At 38.4% G+C, this 27,885-nt stretch overlaps 1 protein-coding gene across 1 annotated transcript in view; it reads left to right on the plus strand.

Annotated features, from left to right (window-relative positions):
* Positions 1 to 17,738, plus strand: part of LOC127514280 (probable ribonuclease ZC3H12C) — a 54,179-nt gene extending 36,441 nt beyond the window's left edge. Inside the window, exons 3-5 of the mRNA XM_051896990.1 lie at positions 13,509 to 13,648; positions 13,843 to 14,077; positions 14,220 to 17,738. Of these exons, the coding sequence (XP_051752950.1) occupies positions 13,509 to 13,648; positions 13,843 to 14,077; positions 14,220 to 14,334 (490 nt within the window). The 3' untranslated portion in view covers positions 14,335 to 17,738. The remainder of the gene's footprint in view (positions 1 to 13,508; positions 13,649 to 13,842; positions 14,078 to 14,219) is intronic.
* Positions 17,739 to 27,885: the final 10,147 nt, after the last annotated feature.

Below are 27,885 nucleotides of genomic sequence, written 5' to 3' on the forward strand. Positions count from 1 at the left end.
CTAGAATCAGAAGGGGGAGACAATTCATCCTTTAGTACACCAAGAGTAGCGGAAAGTGAGAGAAAGGAACTTTGTCCTTGGAGAAAATTGAAACCTGTAAAGAAACTCAGTTATGATGAACTGGGGAATTCCAAAGATATGCCCTTAACACTAGTGTATAGGGGTATGGTGGTAAATGTTCAAAATTCTACCAGGCAATTTTACAAGAATAAAGCTCAATATAAGCATATACTTTTTAAAAACTAAGTTTTTTTTTAATCAGTTTTATTTTGATAAACATGACACAATATAACATCACGACTACATGAAAAGAGCTTTAACTGTTATAAAAATACAGATTTGTGAGCATTAGTGGAACTGAAGGCGTGACAATAAACACGAAACACACGTGATCGTTGTCATGCCTTGAATCCGGCCAATCGTGAAACAGCTGTGTCGTCATCAGAGCTCGTGCAGCTCCTCTTGAGAAACTGCGCTGGCTGACTCAGGTGGCTGATCTCGAATCGCTCTCGCGGTACTTTGAAGCCATACATCACAGTCACATGGCGTCAGCACTGTCTCAAGTCGGACAAAATTTCTTACCGGCATGCACTGCTTCAAGTCAGCCGCCGATCGGTTTTGCGGTGCTGCATCAAGTCTTCTTCTTTTGATGTTTTATGGCGGTTGGCAAACCAGCTTATGGTGCATAGTCCGCCACCTACTGGGATGGAGTGTGAGGCGATGATATCAAGGGAAATAATAATACTTAAAAAAAAAAAAAAAAAAAATTACCTATATTTTGTTATGTAACTTTGTTATTTTCAGGAAATTTATAAGAGCTTTGTATCCTTTATGAGAACTGTTTAATACATTCTGTAATGTCATAGAATTAATGCCTGCAGATTTTAATTCCTCTTTTAACTGGAGTCTTTCCATTTCATATGCCCTACAGTTAATCAGCACATGCTCTACTGTTTCTGGAAGTCCACAATGATTACATTGACCAGATTCATGTTTTCCTATCATCTGGAGTGATTTATTAAGAGTAGAGTGTCCAATTCTCAATCAAGATATAACTGTAGCATCCCTTCTATTACCATAAGCATTTCTTACATAGCCAACTTGTTTATATTATACTTGTATATTATACAAATGTCGCCCTTTGTTTCCTTTATTCCATCTCTTTTGCCACATCTTTCTAACAGCAACTTTAATTAAACCTTTAATTTTTGATTTACTCAAGGTTATGTGTATGTTGACATTTGCATGCTTTAGTGCCGGTTTCACTATCTTGTCCACCTCCTCATTACCCTCAACTCCAACATGAGCTGGCACCCATAAAAATTCTGCTATAATTCTCAGTTGGCAAATTCGATACAAACTTTGCAGTACTTCTATTAATATATCTTGTCTAGATTCAGATTTTCCACTCAGTATACTTTTAAGTGCAGAATATGAATCTGAACAGATTACAACTGTTGTTGGTTGTATTTCTTCCACCCACTGTAAGGCTATCTGAATAGCAATCATCTCTGCTGCATATACTGATATATTATCAGAAGTTCTTTTTGCAGATTTATATTTAAAATGAGGAATATACATGGCAGCACCGGTACGCCCAGTTTCTGGGTCTTTAGATCCATCTGTATAAATTTGTAAAAAATTTAAAGTAATGGCTATCTAAATGCTGCTGCACTACTATCTCCTTTGGAACATATTTCTGGTTTCCATTTATTAATTTAAATATTTGCAAATCAACTGTTGGCATAGAGAAGAGCCAAGGTGGATATACTGGCAGAGCCACCGTGGGGCTAATATCAATATTACTGATTCCTATTTGTTGAGCATGCTTGCCTACAGTCCAGCCAAAGCTATTCAAACACGTCTGCTCATATTCCCAGCAGCAACTCTCCAATATTTTTTTAACTGGATGATTTGTAAAATGACCTTTAATACCACTCCAGTATACCATTTTAAGCTGAACTTCACGGATGTCTATTGGCATTTCACTCATTTCTACCTGTAAAGCTGTTACAGGAGAGGATCTAAAAGCTCCACAACGCATTCTAAGGGCTTGGTTTTGAATCATCTCTATCTTAGTTAGTAGAGAGGTTGATGCTGAGCCATATATTATTCTACAATAATCAATTGATGATCTAATTAATGCACAGTATACCCTTTTAAGAGAATGTCTTGTAGCACCCCAATGTACTCCTGCCAAGCACCTCAACACATTGACTCCTTTCTTACATTTATCGACTAACTTCTGAATATGTGACCCAAATGTTAATTTGGAATCCATCCACACTCCCAGATATCTAATTAGTGATACTTGCTCTAAAGTTTGTTTATATAACTTTAATTTAACTTCAGGAGTTTTCTTCTTTTTTGAAAAACATATTACCTGGGTTTCTGCTACTGAAAGACGAAATCCCCATTGGTTAGCCCAATTGTCAACAACATCTATTGCCTCCTGCATTTTTTCCCCTGCGTACTGCAGGTTCCTTCCTCTTTTCCACAGAGCTCTGTCATCCGCATATAGTGCTTTGGCTATTCCTGATTCAATTTCCCCAAAAATATCATTTATCTTTATATTAAAAAGTATGGGGCTACAAACACTACTGTCACAATCGAGTCTTCTGCACCAGATCTCCCGAACCGCCAGAGGGAGCCATCACCTGAGTATTAGCTTGTATTGGACTTCATTTCCCATGAACCCACATACCTGGGACTGATTACTCATGCACCTGCCGCCAATCATTCACCCACTCTTCCGCTATAAAAGACACTCTCACTTCCAGCTCTGTGTGAAGTCTTGATTAGCCACAGTTGTCAACTCTGAGCGTTTATTCTGTATTGTGGTTTTGTTACTGACTTGGATTGTTTATCTGGACTCTGATTCTTGCTGCCTGCCTTGACCCTCGCCTGTTTACTGTTTATCCCTGTCTGCCACCTGCCTCGACCTACTGCCTGTTCACGTTTATGCTGCTAGCTGCCTGCCTCGACCTTCTGCCTGTTTACTGGTTTGTGTTTCTTGTACTACCCTTGTTGTCAATAAACTGCAAATGGATTAATACACTTCTGACTCGTCACAGAAGACTTCGCCAAATAGCGATCCAGCAGTGATTATGCAGCTATCGACCGAACTGTCTGCCCAGGCTAGCCAACTCGCTGTTCACCAACATCAATTAGCCCGGTTGACTTCCCTGACGGAGGATCTGGTGAGATTGCTACAAGGCCTCAACCTGCAACCCAGCACGCCACCAGTGGCGCCACACCCAACGCCCGGCCATCCACCAGAAACCCCACCAGCCATCGTTAACCCACGACTGGCTTTCCCGGGAAAAGTTCGATGGGGAATCCAGCAGGTGTAAGGGCTTTTTGCTACAGTGCTCACTGTTTGTCAACCAGCAACCAACTTTATATTCCACAGATTCAAGTAAGATTGCTTTTGTCTGTTCGCTACTTACGGGGAAGGCCCTTGATTGGATTACTGCTGTTTGGAGATCTGATGGTTCCAGCTTTCACTCGTCAATCATTTTATGCAACGATTCAGAGAGGTGTTCGAACAATCCAACAGCGGACGAAGCGCGGGTGAGCAACTGCTCGTTCTGACTCAGGGCACAAACTCTGCAGCTGAGTACACGTTGGCCTTCTGCACCCTGGCCGCACAAACAGAATGGATTGAGGACACCCTAAAGCTATTATACCGACGAGGTCTGGGTCTAGAACTACAGGCTGAGATGGCTGTCATGACGAGGGTCGGTCCTTGAACGAATTCATGGAGTTAACCATCCAGATCGACAACTTAATGCGTTCACGTCGCCCCGTACGCCCCACTCTTACTTCAACTCCTCTCCCTTCCTGCAGTCCTGAACCCATGCAGCTCGGATACACTCACCTGACACCAGAGGAACGAGAACGCCACCTGTGCATGTACTGCGGTCAATCTGGCCACTACAAGTCATCATGCCCTGTTCGACCAACCTCAAGTAACACCAAAGCGGTGAGTGGACAGCCTCGAACCAAACAGTTTATCTCCTGTGTTAAAATTCCAGTCAAACTGTTCAGCGGCAGCAAATCAATAGCGGTGGTGGGCCTATTTGATTCTGGGGCTGCTGGCAATTTCATATCCAGAGAATTTGCTGTCAAACATAACCTAGCTCTAACGCCCTGTACTTTTCGCTTGGCAGTGGAGGCGCTAGACGGCCGACCGCTCGGAGAGGGTCAGATCACGCACATCACCGATCACCTACGGATGCAGACCGGCATACTTCACCATGAAACTCTCCAGTTCTACGTTATCAACTCACCCATTCACCCATTAATCCTGGGATTACCATGGTTACGCCGATGCGACCCCCAAATTTCGTGGAGAGAGGGTGAGATCACTCAGTGGAGCACCTCCTGTCACCAGAACTGTCTCACTTACATGTCACCCATTCCGGTCAGCACCATCACACTCACCCAAGCTAAACCTGACATTCCTGGACTCCCACGCGAATATGCAGATCTCTGCGAGGCCTTCAGTAAGACCAAAGCCTCCTTACTACCACCGCACCGTTCTTGGGAATGCGCTATCGATTTACTTCCTGGTACCACGCCACCCAGGGCAAGAATTTTCCCACTGTCGCAACCTGAATCTGACGCTATGAAGAAGTACATAGAGGAGGAGCTAGCCAAGGGTTTCATTCGGCCATCCACCTCACCAGCATCAGCCGGGTTTTTCTTCGTTAAGAAGGATGGGAGTCTCAGACCTTGCATTGATTATCGTGGACTCAACGACATCACTGTGAAATTCAGGTACCCTCTTCCATTAGTTCCTGCTGCCCTGGAACAGCTTCGCCAGGCCAAATATTTCACTAAGTTAGATCTGCGCTAGGCCTACAACCTTATACGCATAAGGGAGGGGGACGAATGGAGGACAGCATTCTCCACATCCACTGGGCACTATGAGTACTCTGTTATGCCGTTCGGCCTTGCCAACAGTCCGTCCGTGTTCCAATCCATGATCAATAACGTCTTCAGAGACATGCTAGATCGGTGTGTGGTGGTCTACATTGACGATATCCTTGTCTATTCAAACACCATGGAGGAGCATATTCAGCATGTCCGCTCTGTGCTTCGTCGGCTCATCCAACACCAGTTATATGCAAAAGCAGAAAAATGTGAGTTTCATCTGACGACAACTTCTTTTCTGGGATACATCATCAGTCAAGAGGGAGTGGCAATGGATGATCAGAAGGTGAGAGCAGTGGTAGACTGGCCCCAGCCCCATACACTCAAGGAATTACAACATTTCCTGGGGTTTGCAAACTTCTATCATCGGTTCATCATAAATTTCAGCACTGTGGCAGCACCCTTAACTTCTATGACTCGTCAGAATTCAACCACCCTCTCCTGGTCTCCCGAAGCTCTTCAAGCCTTTTGTGAGCTCAAACACCGCTTCACAACCGCACCCATACTTCATCACCCGGATCCCAGTCGTACGTTCATCGTGGAGGTTGAGAATGGGAATTGGGGCTGTTCTCTCGCAACGACATGAGCCATCAAACAAGATGTTTCCTTGTGCTTACTTTTCAAGAAAGCTCTCGGCGGCTGAGCGCAACTATGATGTGGGAAACCATGAATTATTAGCAATGAAGGCAGCTATGGAGGAGTGGCGTCACTGGCTCGAGGGTGCACAACAGCCCTTCACCGTCCTAACCGACCACAAAAACCTGGAATATTTGAAGTCTGCTAAACGTCTGAACCCGCGCCAAGCCAGATCTCACGTATGTACCCAAACAATACAGAGACAAGTTGCTGCATTACGTACACGACAGCCCGAGCTCAGGACACCCTGGTATCACAGCTACGCTGCATCTTCTCAAAAATAAGTACTGGTGGTCATCTATGTCTGAGGACACTGCTCGATTCGTTGCACAGTGCGTCACCTGCAACACCTCCAAGTCATCACACCAAGTACCAGCCGGCTTGCTTCAACCTCTACCCATACCGTGGTCGCATATTGCTATAGACTTTGTCACTGACCTCCCCAACTCTCTCGGTAACACCACTATTTTGACAGTAGTAGGCCGATTCTCTAAGTCCTGTCACCTTATTCCCTTGCCCAAGTTATCCACCGCCTTGGAAACTGCAGAGACTCTATGCAACTACGTCTTCAGATTCTATGGTTTACCCGACAATATTGTATCCAACAGGGGTCCTCAATTCACATCCAGGGTCTGGTCAGCCTTCTTCCATCTCCTCAATGTCAACATCAGCCTTACCTCCGGATACCACCCACAATCTAATGGACAGACTGAACGTTTGAACCAAGAGCTCACCCGCTTCCTCAGAACATACTGTCAGAACAATCAGACCGACTGGAGCAGATATCTCATGTGGGCGGAATATGCGCAAAACTCCCTTCAAAAGCCAGCCACAGGTCTCACTCCTTTCAAGTGCGTGCTGGGTTTTCAACCACCTCTATTCCCCTGGTCCGGGGAGCCATCTGAACTGCCTGCTGTCACAGAATGGTTGCAACACAACGAGGAGACTTGGAATCGAGCCCACGTTCATCTTCAGAGAGCAGTGAGGAGACAGGAGGATCAGGCAAAACGTCATCGCCGCCCCGGTCCTGAATACGCTTCTGGTCAATGGGTATGGCTATCCACCAGAGACCTCCGCCTTCGACTCCCATGCAAGGAGCTCAGTCCTAGGTATGTGGGGCCATTCAAAATTATTACACAAATTACACCTGTTTCATTTCGTTTAGAACTCCCTGCTAATTATCGTATTTCTTCCACTTTCCATATGTCACTGCTGAAACCTGCTGGCGGTCCGAGAGAAGGTCAGGAGACTGCGGGCACCGAGAATCAGAGACCCCCGCCCTTGCTGGTCGACGACGAGGAGGTGTATCAGGTCCGAAATCTGCTCGATTCTCGATGCCGCAACGGGGTGCTCCATTACGTGGTATATATAAAAGACACTCTCACTTCCAGCTCTGTGCGAAGTCTTGATTAACCACGGTTGTCAACTCTGAGCGTTTATTCTGTATTGCTGTTTTGTTACTGACTTGGATTGTTTATCTGGACTCTGATTCTTGCTGCCTGCCTCGACCCTCGCCTGTTTACGGTTTATCCCTGTCTGCCGCCTCCCTCGACCTACTGCCTGTTCACGTTTATGCTGCTAGCTGCCTGCCTCGACCTTCTGCCTGTTTACTGATTTGTGTTTCTTGTACTACCCTTGTTGTCAATAAACTGCAAATGGATCAATACACTTCTGACTCGTCACAACTACCTTGAGGGGTTCCATTGTCTATTTGATAAATATCAGAGTATTCAGAACCAGCTCTCACTTGTATTGTTCGTTCTTGCAGGAAATCCATAACCCAGTTATATAACCTCCCCTTGATGCCCATTTGATCTAATTTAGTTAACAGCCCTTCTTTCCACACCATGTCATACGCTTTCTCAATGTAAAAAAAAAAAACCCTCCTATTACCACTTCTTTTTTAACTAGAGCTTTCCTTATTTCATTCTCCAAGCATACAACTGCATCTAGTGTGCTTTCTCCCTTTATAAACCCACTCTGATATGGATGTAACAAATTTGGTTTCCAAATAAAATAATACTCGTGACATAACCATTCTTTCCATTACTTTGCACATGTTTGATGTTAAAGCAATAGGTCTATAATTCGTCAGAATAGAGTGGCGATAGAAACCACTACACCTTGTTTCCATGAAGACGGAATTTTTCATGATTTCCATACTTCATTGTAAAGTTAAGATTACATTTAATGCTTTATCTGATAGATGCTTGATCATATAACACACTTCATCTTTCCCTGGAGAAGTATGTCTTACCCCATTTCTAATCCTGTTTTACAGAAGAGAGGAAAATGGTCACTTCCTAAATACTTTCCACATACTGTCTTTAGCTAAACATTCAGACATAATCGTTAAATCTATAGCTGAATATCTACTCTTAGATATATCCAACCTAGTATAACTCCCATCATTAATACACACTAGATTTCTCAGTTCTAAGAGTTCTTCCACTGCTCTTCTATTATGATTAGTGTGCATGCTACCCCATAATGAACTGTGTGCATTAAAATCACCACACCACACCTCCTTATGGCTACCTTCTCCCCCTAGATTTGTTAGTCTTTCACAGGGATTATGAAAATTGATTACTCTAACTTTTTGTGATCCTGTCCAAACTTCTACTATCACTGATTCACATTCTTCCTTCACATTCACTTGTTTATATGCTACATCATCTTTAATGAACGTTACAACTCCACCACCATTTCCAACTTTCCTGTCCCTTCTAACTGCTGAGTATCCTTGTAAAACAGATTTCAAGTGTGGTTTGAGCCATGTCTCCTGAATACAAATTACTTGAGGTGTAAAACTACTATCCGAAATATATTTCTTAAATTCCTGACTATTTGCTATCAAACTTCTAGCATTCCACTGAAGAATAAATAAGACCATTAAGATCCACCACATGCTGTTTGTGTATTTGAAATCTGAACCTTTAATTTTTCATGTATTTGTTCCACCGTTACTTCTTCCACATCCAAATATTTTCCAGCTGCCCTCAGGATTATTCTAATTCTTTCTGTTCTACTTTCTGTTTGCGCTGAACAATTGATGACTTCTGCCATAAATGCAATGAATGACATCTTGTCAGTCAACATTGTTTTGTCATTTACTCTTTGACTGCTTACTTGTTGTTCATCCACTGTAGATGATTTTTCCTCCTGATCTGCGTTTCCTGTGCTCGTCTTCACATTTTTTGGACATGCATTAAAGCTTCCACATATGATATTCCTTCAGATATTCTTATATTTTGTGCTTTCAGACCATTCTTTCTAACTTTACATCCTCCATAACCCGCACTATGGTTTTCTCCACAATTGTAACATTTTGGGTTTACTCCTTGCCCACACTTTCCGTACTCGTGCTCTCCTCCATACCTAGCACAACGTAGTTTTCCATTACAAACTGCAGCTACATGACCAAACTTCTGACACTTAAAGCATCTTATAGGTGGTGGACTGTATGGTCGTACCACGTAACTCAAATATCCTAGATACACTTTCTCTAGTAATTTTTCTGCATCAAATTGAATCATTACAGAGAGGCTATCCACCTTTTGTTCATTTTTGGCATATTTCAATCTCTTCGCATCTACTACTACTGCCCCTGGTAGATTTCGTTTGATAGACTCAACTGAAACATCCGTTGATATTTCTGATATCACTCCTTTCAACCATTTCCTTTCCTCCATTACTGTACAAGATACTTTAATTCCCAGCAAAGTTTTTAGTCCTACTGCTGCTTTTTGTTGCTTCTTGTCATGACACAACAACAGTAATCTGCCATCTCTCATTCTCTTTGCACTTTCAATCTTGTCAACCACTTCTTTCAGTGCTTTTGTTATTTTAATTGGGTTCAACACATTATCTGATTCCGCAAGAAATTTAAGCATTACCTTGTACTCCTCTTTCACTATCTGAACCAGATGTATGATTCCTCATTTTCTTCCTTTTACGATTTTCCACTAAGGTCCAATTACTATTTTCTGTACTTTCTAATTCCCTGCCATCCATTCCATTCGTTTCCGGATCACTCCCTGAATCCACGCAACTTCCTTCCATTACCGCCTCAGTCACACCCCAGTGCTGCCAACCGCCGGTCGCTGCATCAAGTCGAACAAGCCTAATGGCTTTAAATACAAGAACTTAGTGAACACATGACTAAGACAACCAATGGGCAAGTTGGCACAAGGAACAAGGGAACTAATGACAGAACAGAACTCAGAAACACATGACCATAAACAACCAATCAGAACATGACACATTGACTAAGGGAGCACATGAGGAACAGGGGAAGCATGAACAAAATTACAAAATAAAAGACATGAAATCATAAACATGAACATGAAAACAAGAATATTAACAAAACCCAAAACTACACGTGAGAATGTAATGCATTATGATGTCATCCTTTAGCCAAAAATGATTCATGTGCTAGTTGGAGTACTGACTGCAAACCCAAAGCCCCTATACAAATGTAGGAAATAGAAAAACTCATGGGGACATGAGAATATCAGAAGTGGGAAAGTGTAGCCCAGCTAAGGTTATTTATAATGTCCTAAATACATATTTCTGAATATGTAGATTTTTCTGATATTCATGGGTTAAACCATTATAAATGCCATGGGCTCATATAATGGTATGTCATTTCACTTGTACAAGTGTTACATGGGTTATTGTAAATGTTTATGTGATATGTACTGGCTCAAAGCGTGGCTTTGACTAGCACGCATGTTCTTTTATTTGTGATTGGTCTTTGTTTTACTTAGTCCCACCCTTGTGCAGGTACTGAGAGTTCTGATTGGAAGCAGGATGAGAGTGAGAGAAGAGAGATGAAGAGAGATGATAGAGGCAGATCGGAAAGTGATGTCGCATTTTATTTTTTCATGATTCAGAAAGAATTAACAAAATAACCGCTGGCTAAGTGGTCAAAGATTATATTCAGCGAATGTAGGAAGTGTTACAGAACGTTTATTTAATTTGTTTTAATTGTTCTACTCTGACTAAGAGGTTGCTGTGCGCGCTGTCATCTCCCTTTCTTTTACGGATGATGATGATGATGTGATGATGGACCAGAGTTTATTAATCGTTTCGAAGAAGACGGCTATAGGATGGAGGAACCAGATAGCGTTATAAAGCCCCATGCGGTTTAGAATTCCTCTGGAATTGTGGAATTCATTGTCATTCAGCGGACAGCTGGTGAGACTGCAGACGCATATGGACTTCCATATGCCATTTATCGGTTTTAACGGCCACACCGTTCTCAAGCGACGACACAGGCCTGCAACATGGGGTTTTGAAACAGTGAGAGTGTGTATGGGCCAACATTATATTTTTTGTATAGTTTATTCACATGATTTATACTGAGTGAATTTTGCATTTTAATTTCTTTTGTTATATTGCCATACCTCAAAAAGGAATTGCATTATTGTTTTCTTACTGGTACAAATTGATTATTGATATTTGAGTATCAGGTTTTGGAATTTCTGATCTGAGAAGTTTGAAAGGTGATTTTGTGTGAAAGAAAATAAACAACAGACGTTTTGAATTTTCATTTAATCCTTTCACTCTTGATTTACAATATTTCATTCTTTAATCTTATTTTCTGTTAAATAAAATTACTTGTTAATTGATAAGAACTTACCTTTTTTGTGATTTACATTAACAGTTTATTAGAAAGACTATCACATAACATTTTCATTTATCAAAAGTGATCAGAGGCGAAAAAGGGAAGAAAGTATACGAGTTACAGCTGCAGTCCATAGCTTTGCCTCTTTGTCGCTATCTCTGTTTGAAACCTGCAATTGCAGTTGTTTGCAGAATTATTATCTGTATTATCTGCCTCGGCACGGCTCCTCAGCGTGGATGAATCTAATGTTTGCTGTCAATCACTACACCGGTGTGGATACTGTACTTTGGAATCACAGATTGTAGTCTTGAAGTATGACCAACATAAGAATTTTCAACAGAAAATGTCATCTGAACAAGTAAGTAACATGTCTGCCACTTTTGTTCTGACCAACTGAGGGGGAAAAAAAAAAACATTACAGTAAATCGCGCTGGCAATGGTAATTAAATCTAACTATAGCTTAGCTCGGATCACGTCAAACTGTGCAAATTATTATTGTTATACTTTCTCAAATTGTTAATGTTAACAACATCAACATTGTGTGACTATATGTAGGCTATTTAGTGTGAATTAGCATTACCTAGATCTAATCTCTAACATTAATTTGTCATACCATACAATCTGCCATCAAAATAATAAGTTTAATTATTGCAGCTGCTGTGAGAAAACGCTATAAATGATCCTCTTCACATGCGATGTAGTGTACTAACTTGGACTAGTTACAGACGTAACGCAAAGACATGCTCGAATTTCCCGCGGAAACCCACCAGTACCACCCGAATTATGAAACATTATTACAAGCATACCGTTGTGAATCGGGCTAAGATTCAGATTATCTAGCTAAGATAAGGTAAGGAGATAGTTTTGAACACTGGCTGGTTATGTACATGCTCAAAAAATGATTGTGGATCATTTTTAACCAAAAATAAATTAAAAATAAAAAAGTTACGGACAGCAGCTTTAGTTAAGTTGGGAGACACATCATTAGAACCCGGTGCTCCGCCCATTAAAAGAAGAGGGTAGGGGGCGCTACATTCGTATTCAGTGTTCCCTTGTTCCTTTCCTAACACTTTGTTAATTAAAGTGACAATGAATGAAGAACTCAGTATTTGTATATAGTCTATTAATGTATTAACTACAGTTTATAAACTATAATTAATTAGTTTGCAAATGATTTGTAAATACTTAATTACACTATACTTAATATAAAATGAACTGCAGGCATAGCAGTAGAGTACTTATTAGGGGTGGGAATCTTTAGGCACCTCACGATCCAATCCGATTCCGATTCCGGGAGTCATGATCCGATTCCAAAACGATTCTTGATCTACTTTTTTTATTTTTATTAATTTAGTTTACCGACTTGAAAATGTATTTAATTACAAATTTAATTATAAGTACTATAAGTAGAAAGTGAGGATGGAGGAATCAAAGGAAATATTGTAATAAATATTCTATAATCTATAATAATATTGTGAGGAATATTCTTGATCACTCAAACACCACTTCGAAACGTCATCAGCTGCGCTGAAGGGATCTACCCTTATGTTGTTGAAGTTTAGTTCTTTAAGAAATTCATAATAAATATTAATAAAGCAAGATGCCCTGTTGAAATTTGTGAGATGTATAGTTTATGTAAACTGAAAAAGTAAAACAAATTAAAATGATTGTGACTGATGTGAAGAGGGAGGAAATGTGTGTCAGTTTTTTCAACAAGCAACACTTCTGAATAGGATACACCTGTGGATCCTCACTCATAGCTCCTCTGGAAGCTTCCTCACTCCTTGTCTCTGCGCAGTGCAATTACAGAATTGAGATGTACCTCAAGATGGCTAACTTTGATCAGTTTACGGCTCACAAGCTGTAGGGCGGAAGCATTAAGCATTAAGTCTGATAATGAATCAAAGGGCTATGTAATACTTTTAATTGTGTGTTACTCTTATTTAAATGATTTGGTTCAACACAGTCACCTGTTGATCAACTGCCTTAAACTTGCACCAGAAATGTTTTGTTTAGTTTTATTTTGTTATTGGATCAGAGGGTGTATTCATTTTTGCAACAACATTTTATCAATTTGATAAGAACAAAAAAATCCTGATTAATACTGGCACACTTTATTGGTAACTGATAAACCAGATTTGCTGGAACATTATATCTTCAAACATGTATCTTCCATGTCATTGACAAACATTTTTACTGAATTTCAAATTCAAGCCAACACAGTGACTACACTTTTAAAAAAAGTTATTAATTAAAGTTACATATGTTTAATTGTTGCTTTCTTCTTTCTTTCCCATTTTTACAGCCATGGCAATAAACAGATGTTCTCCTGTCATGGCATTCAGCTGGCAGTTGATTGGTTTCTTGAACGTGGCCATCAAGACATTACAGTGTTTGTGCCAGCCTGGAGGAAAGAACAGTCCCGCCCTGATGCTCTTATTACAGGTGAAAATATTTGCCTGCTTGTCCTCAGACAATCAAATAAGCACATGCTGACATTTAAACTTTTCTGTGAAGCTTGCTGAAGTTATATTAAGTATATATTTGATGGTATCTGATTTTTATTTTTTATTTGTTGTTATTTTAGGTCTAGAGTGACTATATCAATCAAACTGAATTTTTTGCATTTTTCCTTAAAGATCAGGAGATTTTGAGGCGGCTGGAAAAGGATAAGATTCTTGTTTTCACACCCTCACGTCGTGTCCAGGGCCGCAGAGTAGTCTGCTATGATGACAGGTTTATTGTCAAGCTAGCTTATGAATCAGATGGCATCATTGTCTCCAACGACAACTACAGAGACTTGGCTGTTGAGAAACCGGAGTGGAAGAAGTTTATTGATGAACGCCTTCTGATGTACTCTTTTGTAAATGATAAGTAAGTCTGTTGAACCTGGAATTTTGAGGTATAAATATTTGTGGGATTTAAATCTTAATTTCAGTGCTGTGTACATCAGTTTGCTTTTTTGCCCTTTATAAAATTAGAAAATTAATCTTGAAAAAAAAAAAAAATCTCCCAGGTTTATGCCTCCTGATGATCCATTGGGTCGTCATGGGCCAGGTCTGGAGAATTTTCTAAGAAAAAGACCTATAATTCCAGAGCATAAGAAACAGCCCTGTCCATACGGTAAGTGATGACACCATATTTGATGCCGTTTTACAGTTGCCTGTATGTATGTATCAAAGCTATTATTCAGTTCAAAATTTGAAGCAAATTAATTACATTACTCTTATCAGCTTACTACTACAATTAAATTATTAAATCAAATTGCTATAATGCTATTATGTGTTATGCTTTTATGTTGTATGTTATTTTCATTTTTCTACTGGCCAATGATGATTCTGAAAGAAAACGTACAGGGTTTTGATAGTAACAAATAGGCCTACAACTTTCATGCGCATCTGATTGACAGATAAAGTGCATGCTCTTATTTCAGTGTTGCTGTTAATGTTGTGGCAAATGTTTGCTTTGTGCATTCTGTTCAACCGCATTAAGGTTAAGAGGGTACACTTTATCACTCAACTGAACTGCACATGGATTTTAGACACCTGCTCTTGTGTTCTTGCTGCGTTCAAAAAATAAACACATCCTTGAATGAGTGCTGTAGCGTATTTATTTAAAGTTCAACCACTTAGGCATTCTCCATGGTATGACCCATTTCAGGGGATGCCATAATTACAATTTAAAGTCAGAGTAAAGTAAAAGCTTAATGCTTAAATAATAATAATAATAATAATAATAATAATAATAAATGCTTAATTTTATAAGGTCTAAATTTGAATTATAGAATATTATTGAGTAGCACGACAAAATGACTATTTTGACCAGCAGAGGGCAGCAGAGGATCAGTCATTGGCTCACGTTCATTTTAAAAGTCTCTGTTTATGGTTTCCATTACATTTTCCATGTTAACTCCATTAATTAAATGTGCTCACACAAACACTTTGTTGCAGATATGGATATTTGAAATCAATGATAGGTTAGAAAATGCTTATTCCAGGTTTCCCCTTTAAAAATCATCATTTTCAGGTCTCAATGTAAATGTAATGTTATATAATAGCAAAAACATATCAAATGAAAATGAAGTGGTAAACCTTGATAAAATGTGAATAGTAATGTTATTATAAGGATTTATATTGTTTAAAAGGGATTTTAAATGACAACCTTGAAACCTTAAAGCCTTGAACTATATTAGTGGCCTTCTGCTGCCATCTGGTGGCACTAAATGACATTATCAGGCAATTCACTATAGAAAAAATATGGTTTTAAAGGTTTTTTGACAGTTATAGCGCCACCTATTGCCTGATCTCCACCGCTTTTTTTGGGTGTCCTCAGAGTGGGTCCATACATATGTGTGCCAATTTAGGTGAAAATATCTCATTTCGTTTTGAAGTTATAGACGCTTATATATATGAGAGTATAAAAAATGACGCAAGAATGTCTTTGATTGGATTTTTTTTGCCACTTGCTATCAAAATTTTGACATTTGGGCTTTAACATTTAGTAAACCAACTTAGATTCCATGTTACCTATGGTGGTTTCGTCTCGATCAGACTAACGGTTTCGAAGATATTTGCAAAAGTTTAAGTGCTAAATCACAACGTTGAACAAACCATAAGCCGAAACCTGGCAAGTCTGATATCGTTGGACTCGGTAAGGATTCAGGAGTCTAAATACATAACTCCCGTGAAAATAAGTCAACTACACACAGAGTTATATTTTTATATATAGTTTTTTAAAGTTTATTAACAGTTATAGCACCACCTATGGTCCGATCTCCATAAAAATTGGGGTGCTTCTTTAGAGTCATATGCTGCATGTGCTTACATATTTTCGTGAAATTCGGAGTTTTCGTTTAGGCTTTTTTATAGGCTTTTGGCTATATTTAGCCACGGCCACTTTCTAAATGACTGTTATAGTGACCCAAAGGGTAAAGTTCCACGTTTTTTTTTGATAATTATTGATCTAGAGAGTCCAGAGAATTGTCCTGCACTGGTTTCGTTCCGATTGGGCAAAAAACCTAGGACTAGTTCGCAAAAGGTTTTTAACTTATTCATGAATAATTAATGAACGATTTAATTGACAGCATTGGTTCCTGAGGCAAAGTTGTTCAGCATGAGGAGATCTATCAAATGATATGCATATTGTGTGGATCTGTGAAACACCACGTGATTACAAGGGGGTAAAATCTCGTTAGCACCAACTAGTGGCTGATTTCTTTAAAAATTCTTACAGACCTCCAGGCCCATGAGTCGATCGTGCACACCAAGTTTCGTTCCGATCGGCCTCCGTTAACCTAGTCTAACAAGTGCTCAAATTTCATTGGCCGATGGCAGCCATGTTTTTTGAGATACGCCAATGTCCTCATAGACCATCATGCCCCTTTGGACCAAGACACTGCATGCCATGTTTCAAGTCGATCGGACTAACGGTTGCATAGTTTTCATGTTTTTTTCGTGTTATAGCGCCACCTAGTGGCCAATCGCTGTGATTTTTTTTTTATCGTGACCAAAAATTTAGCCCCTACATATTTGTACCGAGTTTGGTGCAAATCTCTCATTTCGTTCTCGAGTTATAGCCATTTTAGTAAAAGTGGCTCTGCCTACTTCGTACATTTTGGTGCCAATCAAAATATCAACTTTTTTTTAATAATTATTGATGTTCAGACTCCAGAGAACATTTCTGCACTGGTTTGGCTCCGATCGGGCAAAAATCCTAGGACTAGTTTGCAAAAGTAAGTTTTGGACAAAATTCAAAATGGTGGGAAATTTGCATACCGGAAGTGAAATTGGAGGTTTGTCCGTCTTGAGCCAAGGATTACAAATATATAAGACACTTGTATCTAGGACAAACGGTCTAGGAGTTATTAGAGATTTACAACTTTTGATCGCTATAGCGCCACCTATTGGCCGATTGGGGTCATACTTTGTCAACCTCTCCTTGATTTCTGTCCTATCATCTGATAAAGTTTCAAGTCTCTAACACTTACGGTTTGGGCTGCACGATCAGTTTTACGGCAGAATAATAATAATAATAAAAATTAAAGCTGCTAGCAGCATTTATCGGGGTTCAAGCATTTAAGGCCGTTTGCATAAAAAGGACTTGTCTTATTTATTAAGCATGTAACCACTGAAATCATATATGCTAAATAAACACACAGAAAGAAAAGGTTTAAACAATAATACTTGATACATACGAAGCATGCTTACACACACACACACACACACACACACACACACACACTCACAATAGTCACAAACAAGATAAAGAAAAAGCACACAATACCTTTTCTTTACTTTCAGTGTGAAGTTAGACCTTTCAACACTTTCTTTGAGCATAGGTCAATGCTAGGCACAGTTAGCCACTGCTAAACTCGGTTAGCCACTGCTATCACACAACTAATGTTGCACAATGTCACAAGCAAACACATAACCCAACAACATTTAATCTGGAGCAGGGGAAAAGTTTGTCTCCTCCAACAAGCTCTGTACTGCCCCAATATACTCCCAGTCTCAGGCATGCTCTCACGAACGAGCTACGGGTGGTGGTGATTTGGCCTGAGGAGGAGTAAAGAGAGAGACAGACACACACACACACACACACACACAAACACACACACACACACACACACAGAGAGAGAGAGAGCATGCAAAAAACACAGGCACAGGGCATTCAACCACGCCCACACCTTTGTGAACCACTGTGAAATAAATAATAATAAATTACAACCAAAATAATACATCCTGGGACGTAACACATCATTTCAGGTTTCCTTTTAATTAATGTGGCACAACTGTTAAAAGTAATACTCTAATTGAAATGTAGAATCATTTTAAGAAAAAAAGTGTTGGTAAATGTTAAAATAATGATTTTATTAAGTCTAAATAAGAATTATAGCACAATATTAGTGGGTAGTATGACAAAATTACTATTTTAGACAGCAAGTGGCAGCAGAGGACCTCTTATTGGCTCACTTTCATTTTAACAGTGTCTGTTTTGTCTAAGGTTTATTTTACATGTTAACTCCATTAATTAAACGTGCTGACACACACAGAAATGTTGCAGAAATGGATATTTGAAATCAATAATGAGGTAAGAAAATGCAGATTCTAGGTTTCCCATTTAAAAATCATCATTTTCAGGTCTCAATGAACAACTGAAGTGGTAAACCTTGACAAAATGTGATTTGTAATGTTATTATAAGGATTTATATAGTTTAAAGAGTAATCTCTTTAAACTATATAAATCCTTATAATAAATGACAAAACCTTAAAACCTTGAGTTATATTAGTGGCCTTCTGCTGCCATCTAATGGCACAAAATGACAGTGTCAGGCAATTTTATGGTGAAAAATATGGTTTTAAAGGTTTTTTGACAGTTATAGCGCCACCTATTGAGCGATCTTCCCCACTTTTTTTGGGTGTCCTCAGAGTGTGCCCATACATATGTGTGCCAATTTTGGTGAAAATATCTCATTTCGTTTTGAAGTTATAGACACTTATATATATGAGAGCATAAAAAATGACCCATGAAAGAATTTGATTGGATTTTTTTGCCACTTCCTGTCAAAATTTTGACATTTGGGCTTTAACGTTTAGTAAACCAACTTAGGTTCCGTGTTTCCTACGGTGGTTTTGTCTCGATCGGACAAACGGTTTCGAAGATATTCGCAAAAGTTTTTTAAGCGCTAAATCACAACCATAAGCTGAAACCTGGCAAGTCTGGTATCGTTGGACTCGGCAAGGATTCAGGAGTCTAAAGACATGACTCCCATGAAAATAAGTCGATCACACCCTGAGTTATATACATTTTCATCCAAAACCATTAAAAACACAAGTTTTTTAAAGTTTTCTAACAGTTATAGCGCCACCTATAGTCTGATCTCCATAAAAATTGGTGTGCTTCTTTAGAGTCATATCCTGCATGTGCTCACCAATTTTCGTGAAGTTCTGAGTTTTCTTTTAGGTTTTATAGGCTTTTGGGTATATTTAGCCATGCCCACTTTCTAAATGACTTTCTAAATTCACTGGCCGATGGCAGCCATGTTTTTTGAGATATGCCAATGTCCTCATAGACTTTCATGCCCCCTTGGACCAAGACAATGCATACCAAATTTTAAGTTGATCGGACTAACGGTCAGGTGGTTATAGCTGTTTTCATGTTTTTTTTTTAAGTTATAGCACCACCTAGTGCCCAATCGACGTGATTTTTTTTATCCTGGCCAAAGATTGAGCCCATACATATATGTATCGAGTTTGGTGCAAATATCTCATTTCGTTCTCGAGTTATAGCCATTTTAGTAAAAGTGGCTCTGCTGACATCGTACATTTTGGGGCCCCTTAGCGACCGTGAATCAAAATTTCAACTTTTTTTTGATAATTATTGATATTCAGATTCCAGAGAGTTTTTCTGCACTGGTTTGGTTCCGATCGGGTGAAAAACCTAGGACTAGTTCGCAAAAGTAGGTTTTGGACAAAATTCAAAATGGGGGAAAATTCCAGGCGCAAATGAAATCGAACAACAAAAGGAAACAATGTCACAATGTGCATGTTTTCTACGCTACTATTTTCAAGTATATATATTTGGAATAAATGACTGCACCAAGGACAGCAACATAGTTTCACTAATAATTTGTTTATTTTGCACAATTCAAAAAACTTTTTAATTCTTTTGATGTTATTGGAATCTTTCATGTAGTGGACAATTTTGAGATTTTGGTCAATTTATGCTTCTATGTCTTCTTTTACTCTAATGGAAAGAAAACTTCCAAAATACACATTTAGATGGTTTGTTTTAAGCCTACTACCCTCCGTGTGTTTGCATGTGTAGATTTCTTCTAAATTAACCAAAACAAGCTAATCTGCATATTTATACACATCAAGAGTCTTTTCTTCTGAAATGTTACAAGTACAAAAGAAAAGCCTGGTGATTGTTGTTGTTACACATCATGATCAAATCCTTGTTTATGGCCAAACAGCATTTAATTAAAAATATATTAAAAAAAATAAATAAAAAAAATTATATATATATATATATATATATATATATATACAGGTGCTGGTCATATAATTAGAATATCATCAAAAAGTTCATTTTTTTATTATAAATTATTTTTAAAAATGAAACTTTCATATATTCTAGATTCCCTATATGTAAAGTAAAACATTTCAAAAGTTTTTTTTTTTTTAAATTTTGATGATTAGAGCGTACAGCTCATGAAAGTCCAAAATCCAGTATTTCAAAATATTAGAATATTTCCTAAGATCAATCAAAAAATGGATTTGCAAAACAGAAAAGTTCAAGTTCTTTAAAGTATGTTCTTTTGTGCACTCAATACTTGATTGGCAGGACATATTACAGCAAATGACTTGCTCCTAGCACAAATTACTGCATCAGTGAAGTGTGGCATGGAAGTGATCAGCCTGTGGCACTGCTGAGGCACTATTGAGCCTTCAGATCATCTGTATATTGTTGGATCGACTGTTTCTCATCTTTCTCTTGAAAATATCCCATAGATTCAGGTCAGGCATATTGGCTGGCCAATAAAGCACAGTAATATCATGCTCAGCAAACCACTTGGAAGTGGTTTTTTGCACTGTGGGCAGGTGCTAAAGTCCTGCTGGAAAAGGAAATCAGCATCTCCATAAAGCTTGTCAGCAGATGGAAGCATAAAGTGCTTCTTGAACAAGAATATGTGAACATCAAAACATGTAAACTCAGAGCAAGGGTTTGAACTTTTATTGATGTTGTCTCTTTTGTAAGCATATGTTTAAACTGATAGCATTATGCTATGCTGCGTTATGATTTTAAATGGTTTTAATAAATTGTGCATCCTTGGAAAACTATAATGCGGTTCATGGATTCGCGTTCGTGGAATGCTCCACTTTTGGAATTGACAGCCCTACAGATATCCTTAACATGGTTCAAAACGCAATGAAATTATAATATGACATAAATTGCATTAGTATCAAATCAGGCAGATGCGTTGCTGATGGCCAAATTATTAACACGGCGTTAAACACGAATAAATAATCTCACCCTTCAATAGCCAAAACTTTCACATGTTTGTGAACATACATAGGCTACCTGAAAGTGATGCACGGGATTCATCTTGAGTTTTTTTCTTTTTCTTTTTCTTTTCCTGGGCATAGTTGTCACAACTTGTCATCCAGCAGCATACAGGAATGAATGGCGTGTCGCATGCGTTCACCGTAAAATGCATTTTTTTTCTATGCTTATGTTAATATTAATATAGAATGAAAGGGGGTTTTTTTTCAGCAACGGAAATGGTGCCCTACGCAAACCGCGTACTCTACATTTAGGGAGCAGCGGTACTGGATGTGTCAATGTGTGCTGCACTGCTGAGGCCCAGGGCACTTACTCTCTAGGAAGAAAAAGGGCAGGTGCTCAAGCCCCCTTTGATGTCTGTGTGCGCATTTGCCTGAAGATATTAGCATCCACACCAATGAATAATAATGCTGTGTTTATTCTAAGCACGCGGCGCAGGATTGTTATCTGCCGCTTTAAATGCTCACACTCTTTAAAGCACAATGGATTCTGATTGGCTGTCAATGATTTTATCGTTTATCAGCTGGAAAAAAATCGTTCTAAAAGTGACTCCAGTGATATCGTTTCTCGGTGCCAGTGTGCTGTTATCATTATAGATGTGATGTGGACTCTGCTATTGTTTTATATTTAGAACGATTTTCAGAACTAGGGGAGAGCGGGGCACAACCTAACGCTTTTTGACTTTCTCAGTTTGTGTAAATCTACTTAAGGTTCAGGGAATTTCTTTTGTTCCACATTAATTTCACACATGTCTGGTACAAATATGTGGCTTTGTTTCATTAATACAGTGTATACTTTTTTCTTTATTTATCCCGAAAGAAGGGAAGTGAAATGTGACAACATGCCCCATAGGTGGGGCACATTGTAACATGTGATGGGACACGTTGTAACATGACCATATGACAGCTTAAATTTTATCTGACTTACTTAAAAAAATATACATGACAAACTAAAATATTTTGTCAATAAAACACAATCATTATTTTTTTCAAATAAAATAATAGCATTTTTTTTTAGAAATTCAAATTTAAATAATTTTGTAGTTTGACAATGAACACTCTGCAAAACACAGCTATACAGCACTGGTCAAAACAATACACCCAAAGAGATGAAGAAACATATCCAGACATTCAGAAAAACAGAGCTGAACAAAAACACTCCTCTCCCTCCACTCACAGCTCTCACAGAACATGAGACAAATAGACAAGCCAGTACAAATGCTGAACATTTCTTGAAATAATATTTTCTGGATGTTCAGGTTCTTCCTCTCAGTCTTTATTCACCTTTTTTTCCATAGTTTATCAACATAAATTCATAAAAGTTTATTATGCCAGTTGTATCGTAACTGTATATAATAGCATTCTAATAGCGGGGCACATAGTAACGCAGTGTTACAACGAACCCTATCTGCGCAGCTGGAATTTAAACCTGGTTAGTGTCTTCTGATAGTTAGTGAAGCATTAAAGAACTATGCAAACTGCTAAACAACAGATATGAGATTGAAATAATATCAGATTTGTCTAATTTTAAATAAAAACAAAAAATATAGATGAAAAATTAGCTTAAGTAAGAAATTTACTTTTGCTATTGTTAAATAAATGTTAAGTGATATCTTTCAAAGATTTTTGAATTTTGCCGCAATTTTTTCTCTATATATTGTTGATATGGCAACTAGTAAATAAGCGAAGTTTCTTCATGCTAGCGTGTGTGGAAGTATTTAAACCATGTGTGTTACAACTAACCCCGCGTTATCCCTTATGTCTTAATCATTATCATTATCATTATAGTTATCATCCTTTGTGTGAATGGGCCTTTATCAAGGAAACAAGAAAGGTACTGAGGATTGCAATTGTCAGTATTATAGCTTACAGTATATTTCTGAACAGAGTCCCCCTCACAATGTCACAAGTTCAAGAGAGGCCATTGAGGATATTCTCCATGCAAAATACCAATCCTGATAATGCCATATGTTGGAAAACAAGACGTGTTCATAAATATAGCTGCAAGCAGTAATATTTGGAGCTGAGCAAGTCAGAAACAAAGTGACAAGCTAAGCAAGCATGGCAGGGAGCATCAGAACAATAGAATAAAATGCTTATTATCAACCCTCTTCAATGTAAATATTGCATATGCGACTACATTTTAATGCTAGGCGAGTAAAAAAGGTCTGTCATTAGCCATTGGCAAATAAATTGTTAGATTTCACACGTCAGTGTTTGAGTTAAGTATATGTTTAGCACAGATATATTTTCACTTGTCTTGAACACTCTGACTGTGTGCTTAAGAGAGTTTCGCTCTCCGTCTTTTACCCTCATATTCTTCTCATGACCTCAAATATTTATAGAGTGATTGTATAAAAAAAATTTTTTTCTTTTACTTCTCAACTGTACATTTTTGCTGTGTTTTGGGGGATATATGGTACTTTTTTACTAATTCACAAAATCACGGAGAGTGCACAGCATTCAAACGCAAATTCTGAGGCGATCCATGCAACAGAGTGAACTTCTGCATCAGTCTGAAAAAATGCATCAAGCTTAGTCAGGTTCATGTACATCATTTTGAGATGCAGTGAGGAATAATTCTAGAAGAATTTACCTCAGAGGAAGAGCACGACTTTCAATTTCATTTCAAAGATCAACTTGATCAGGCAGATGATTGTGAATGGTAAGTTTTAAGTCTGTGAATATTAAACCGTAAAAAGACTGTATAAATTTGAATCCTGCATGTTCTGTGTGTCTCTGTGAATGAATAGGACAGACACACATTTTGTTTACAACACATAACTTACATCAGTAAACATGCCATATTGGCTATCCCCAAACTATATTGCTATACTGAGATGAGTAAAATCGACTGAAATACATAATACTGAAATAAAATGTGTTAGCAACGTATTAAACTGCACATTATAATTTAGGCTCTATAATATAACAAATATAATACATAAAATGTCATAGAGGTAATATGAATGTTTAGACGATTTCTTTGGTCTGTTTTGAACAGATTATGAGGTGTTTACTTTGAAATAGTAATGTGTCCAATCTTTTGACCAGTACTATATATAATTTAAAATAAAATAGGCCTATACAAAAAAAAATTCACATGTATATGTATATACAATAATACGTGCATGCATGAGATCTCAAAAATCATGTTTTCTGTTAAGAGTGGACATTATTTTAACATTAATACAATAGCTAATATGATCCTGTTAAAGACATGCTCACAGAAGTTTTTTTTCTTTATCTCACAGATTTGAGAATCATAGTGACCAGATATTGGCCCACATTGGACTGCATTCACATGATACTGAGATCACTGACTGGAAGCAGGAAGTTTCTTTCTTTCTTTCTTTCTTTTTTTTTCTCCAGTGCATAGAAACACCAAACACCTTGGAATGCCAGGTAAGTGATGTTCATATAAATCTTTGAACAGGATTTATTTCCAGGTATAACTGTGTACTCAAAATATGTCTTTGACTCTCATTTATATTGTTAACTATATTCTAAATAAACTACAAAATAAACTACTTTGTCCTGAAGCTCTTTCTTTCCTCACACATACAGGTGCTGGTCATATAATTAGAATATCATCAAAAAGTTGATTTATTTCACTAATTCTATTCAAAAAGTGAAACTTGTATATTATATTCATTCATTACACACAGACTGATATATTTCAAATGTTTATTTCTTTTAATTTTGATGATTATAACTGACAACTAGGAAAATCCCAAATTTAGTATCTCAGAAAATTAGAATATTACTTAAGACCAATACAAAGAAAGGATTTTTAGAAATCTTGGCCAACTAAAAAGTATGAACATGAAAAGTATGAGCATGTACAGCACTCAATACTTAGTTGGGGCTCCTTTTGCCTGAATTACTGCAGCAATGCTGCGTGGCATGGAGTCGATCAGTCTGTGGCACTGCTCAGGTGTTATAAGAGCCCAGGTTGCTCTGATAGTGGCCTTCAGCTGTTCTGCATTGTTGGGTCTGGCATATCGCATCTTCCTCTTCACAATACACCATAGATTTTCTATGGGGTTAAGGTCAGGCAAGTTTGCTGGCCAATTAAGAACAGGGATACCATGGTCCTTAAACCAGGTACTGGTAGCTTTGGCACTGTGTGCAGGTGCCAAGTCCTGTTGGAAAATGAAATCTGCATCTCCATAAAGTTGGTCAGCAGCAGGAAGCATGAAGTGCTCTAAAACTTCCTGGTATACGACTGCGTTGACCTTGGACCTCAGAAAACACAGTGGACCAACACCAGCAGATGACATGGCATCCCAAACCATCACTGACTGTGGAAACTTTACACTGGACCTCAAGCAACGTGGATTGTGTGCCTCTCCTCTCTTCCTCCAGACTCTGGGACCCTGATTTCCAAAGGAAATGCAAAATTTACTTTCATCAGAGAACATAACTTTGGACCACTCAGCAGCAGTCCAGTCCTTTTTGTCTTTAGCCCGGGCGAGACGCTTGTCTGTTGTTCAAGAGTGGCTTGACACAAGGAATACGACAGCTGAAACCCATGTCTTGCATACGTCTGTGCGTAGTGGTTCTTGAAGCACTGACTCCAGCTGCAGTCCACTCTTTGTGAATCTCCCCCACATTTTTGAATGGGTTTTGTTTCACAATCCTTTCCAGGGTGCGGTTATCCCTATTGCTTGTACACTTTTTTCTACCACATCTTTTCCTTCCCTTCGCCTCTCTATTAATGTGCTTGGACACAGAGCTCTGTGAACAGCCAGCCTCTTTTGCAATGAACTTTTGTGTCTTGCCCTCCTTGTGCAAGGTGTCAATGGTCGTCTTTTGGACAACTGTCAAGTCAGCAGTCTTCCCCATGATTGTGTAGCCTACAGAACTAGACTGAGAGACCATTTAAAGGCCTTTGCAGGTGTTTTGAGTTAACTAGCTGATTAGAGTGTGGCACCAGGTGTCTTCAATATTGAACCTTTTCACAATATTCTAATTTTCTGAGATACTGAATTTGGGATTTTCCTTAGTTGTCAGTTATAATCATCAAAATTAAAAGAAATAAACATTTGAAATATATCAGTCTGTGTGTAATGAATGAATATAATATACAAGTTTCACTTTTTGAATGGAATTGGTGAAATAAATTAACTTTTTGATGATATTCTAATTATATGACCAGCACCTGTACCTGACTGAAAGGCTCATTATTGTCTCCTCAGGTGTGAATCACAGCATTATTCAGGATTATTCACGCCTCCACGCATACTGTCTTTCTAAACAAAAAGTTTAAGTCAATATATTTAAATCAATATATTGTTTTATGTAATTGAGTAGGCAGGATTATTATCATGTCATTTTGAAGCAAAAATGTTAAACTTAAACACTTAGTACCCAGAAGTCTTGTGGACATATACCCAAGTATGTGTTTTGTGGTCTTATTTTTTGTTTTTTTCAATAACATATAACATGTACATGTTGCTTACATATTATGGTAGCCTAGTTCGTGCTGAATACAGTGTAATGACACTTTTGCCATTAATTTGTTTATAAGCAACTGAAAAAGCACAAATGTCAGGGCATGTCAAAACTTCTCCAGGTCCCCAAAAACCCTCAGAACCCTGAGGGTTAAGAAAAGTAGCCATTAGATTGCAAAGAAAGAAACTAGATAAAAAAGTTTGTCAAGACAAACTTTAAGTTGGCGTGAAAAAGCCTAGCCAGAAAGTTTGAAGTAGTTTTAAAACCTTAAAGGTTGAAGGTTTTCAGTTTGTAATCATTTTAAGCTTTAGTTTTACAGTTTTAAAAGCTTGCTAGATTAGATAGATAGGTGGTTGCTAAGATGTTGCTGTGTGGTTGCTAAGGTACTCTGGGTAGATGCAAGGATGTTGCTATGTGGTTGCTAGGGCACTCAGGATGGTTTCTAGGGTGTTTCTATGTGGTTGCTAGGGTACTCGGGGTTGTTGCAAGGGTGTTGCTATGCAGTTGTTAGGGTATTCTGGGTGGTTGCTAGGGTGTTGCTATATGGTTGCTAGGGTACTCAGGATGGTAGCTAGGGTGTTGCCATATGGTTGCTAAGGTATTCTCGGTGGTTGCTAGGGTGTTGCTATGCGGTTGCTAGGGCATTCTGGGTGGTTGCTATGCTGTTGCCATGGTGTTTTGGGTGGTTGCTATGCGGTTGCTAGGGTGTTCTGGGATAGATAGATAGATAGATAGATAGATAGATAGATAGATAGATAGATTTAATAAGTTCATGAGTTTAAAGGGGGGTGGGGGGTGTAATGCTATTTCATGCATTCTGACTTATTTACACTGTTAAAGAGTTGCATTCTCATGCTAAACATGGCCAAAGTTTCAAAACACGAGTTGGACATACAGTGGGTACGGAAAGTATTCAGACCCCCTTAAATTTTTCACTCTTTGTTATATTGCAGCCATTTGCTAAAATCATTTAAGTTCATTTTTTTCCCTCATTAATGTACACACAGCACCCCATATTGACAGAAAAAAACACATAATTGTCGACATTTTTGCAGATTTATTAAAAAAGAAAAACTGAAATATCACATGGTCCTAAGTATTCAGACCCTTTGCTCAGTATTTAGTAGAAGCACCCTTTTGAGCTAATACAGCCATGAGTCT

Source organism: Ctenopharyngodon idella, chromosome 1 (genome assembly GCF_019924925.1).
Source record: "Ctenopharyngodon idella isolate HZGC_01 chromosome 1, HZGC01, whole genome shotgun sequence".
Classification (NCBI taxonomy): Eukaryota; Metazoa; Chordata; class Actinopteri; order Cypriniformes; family Xenocyprididae; genus Ctenopharyngodon; species Ctenopharyngodon idella.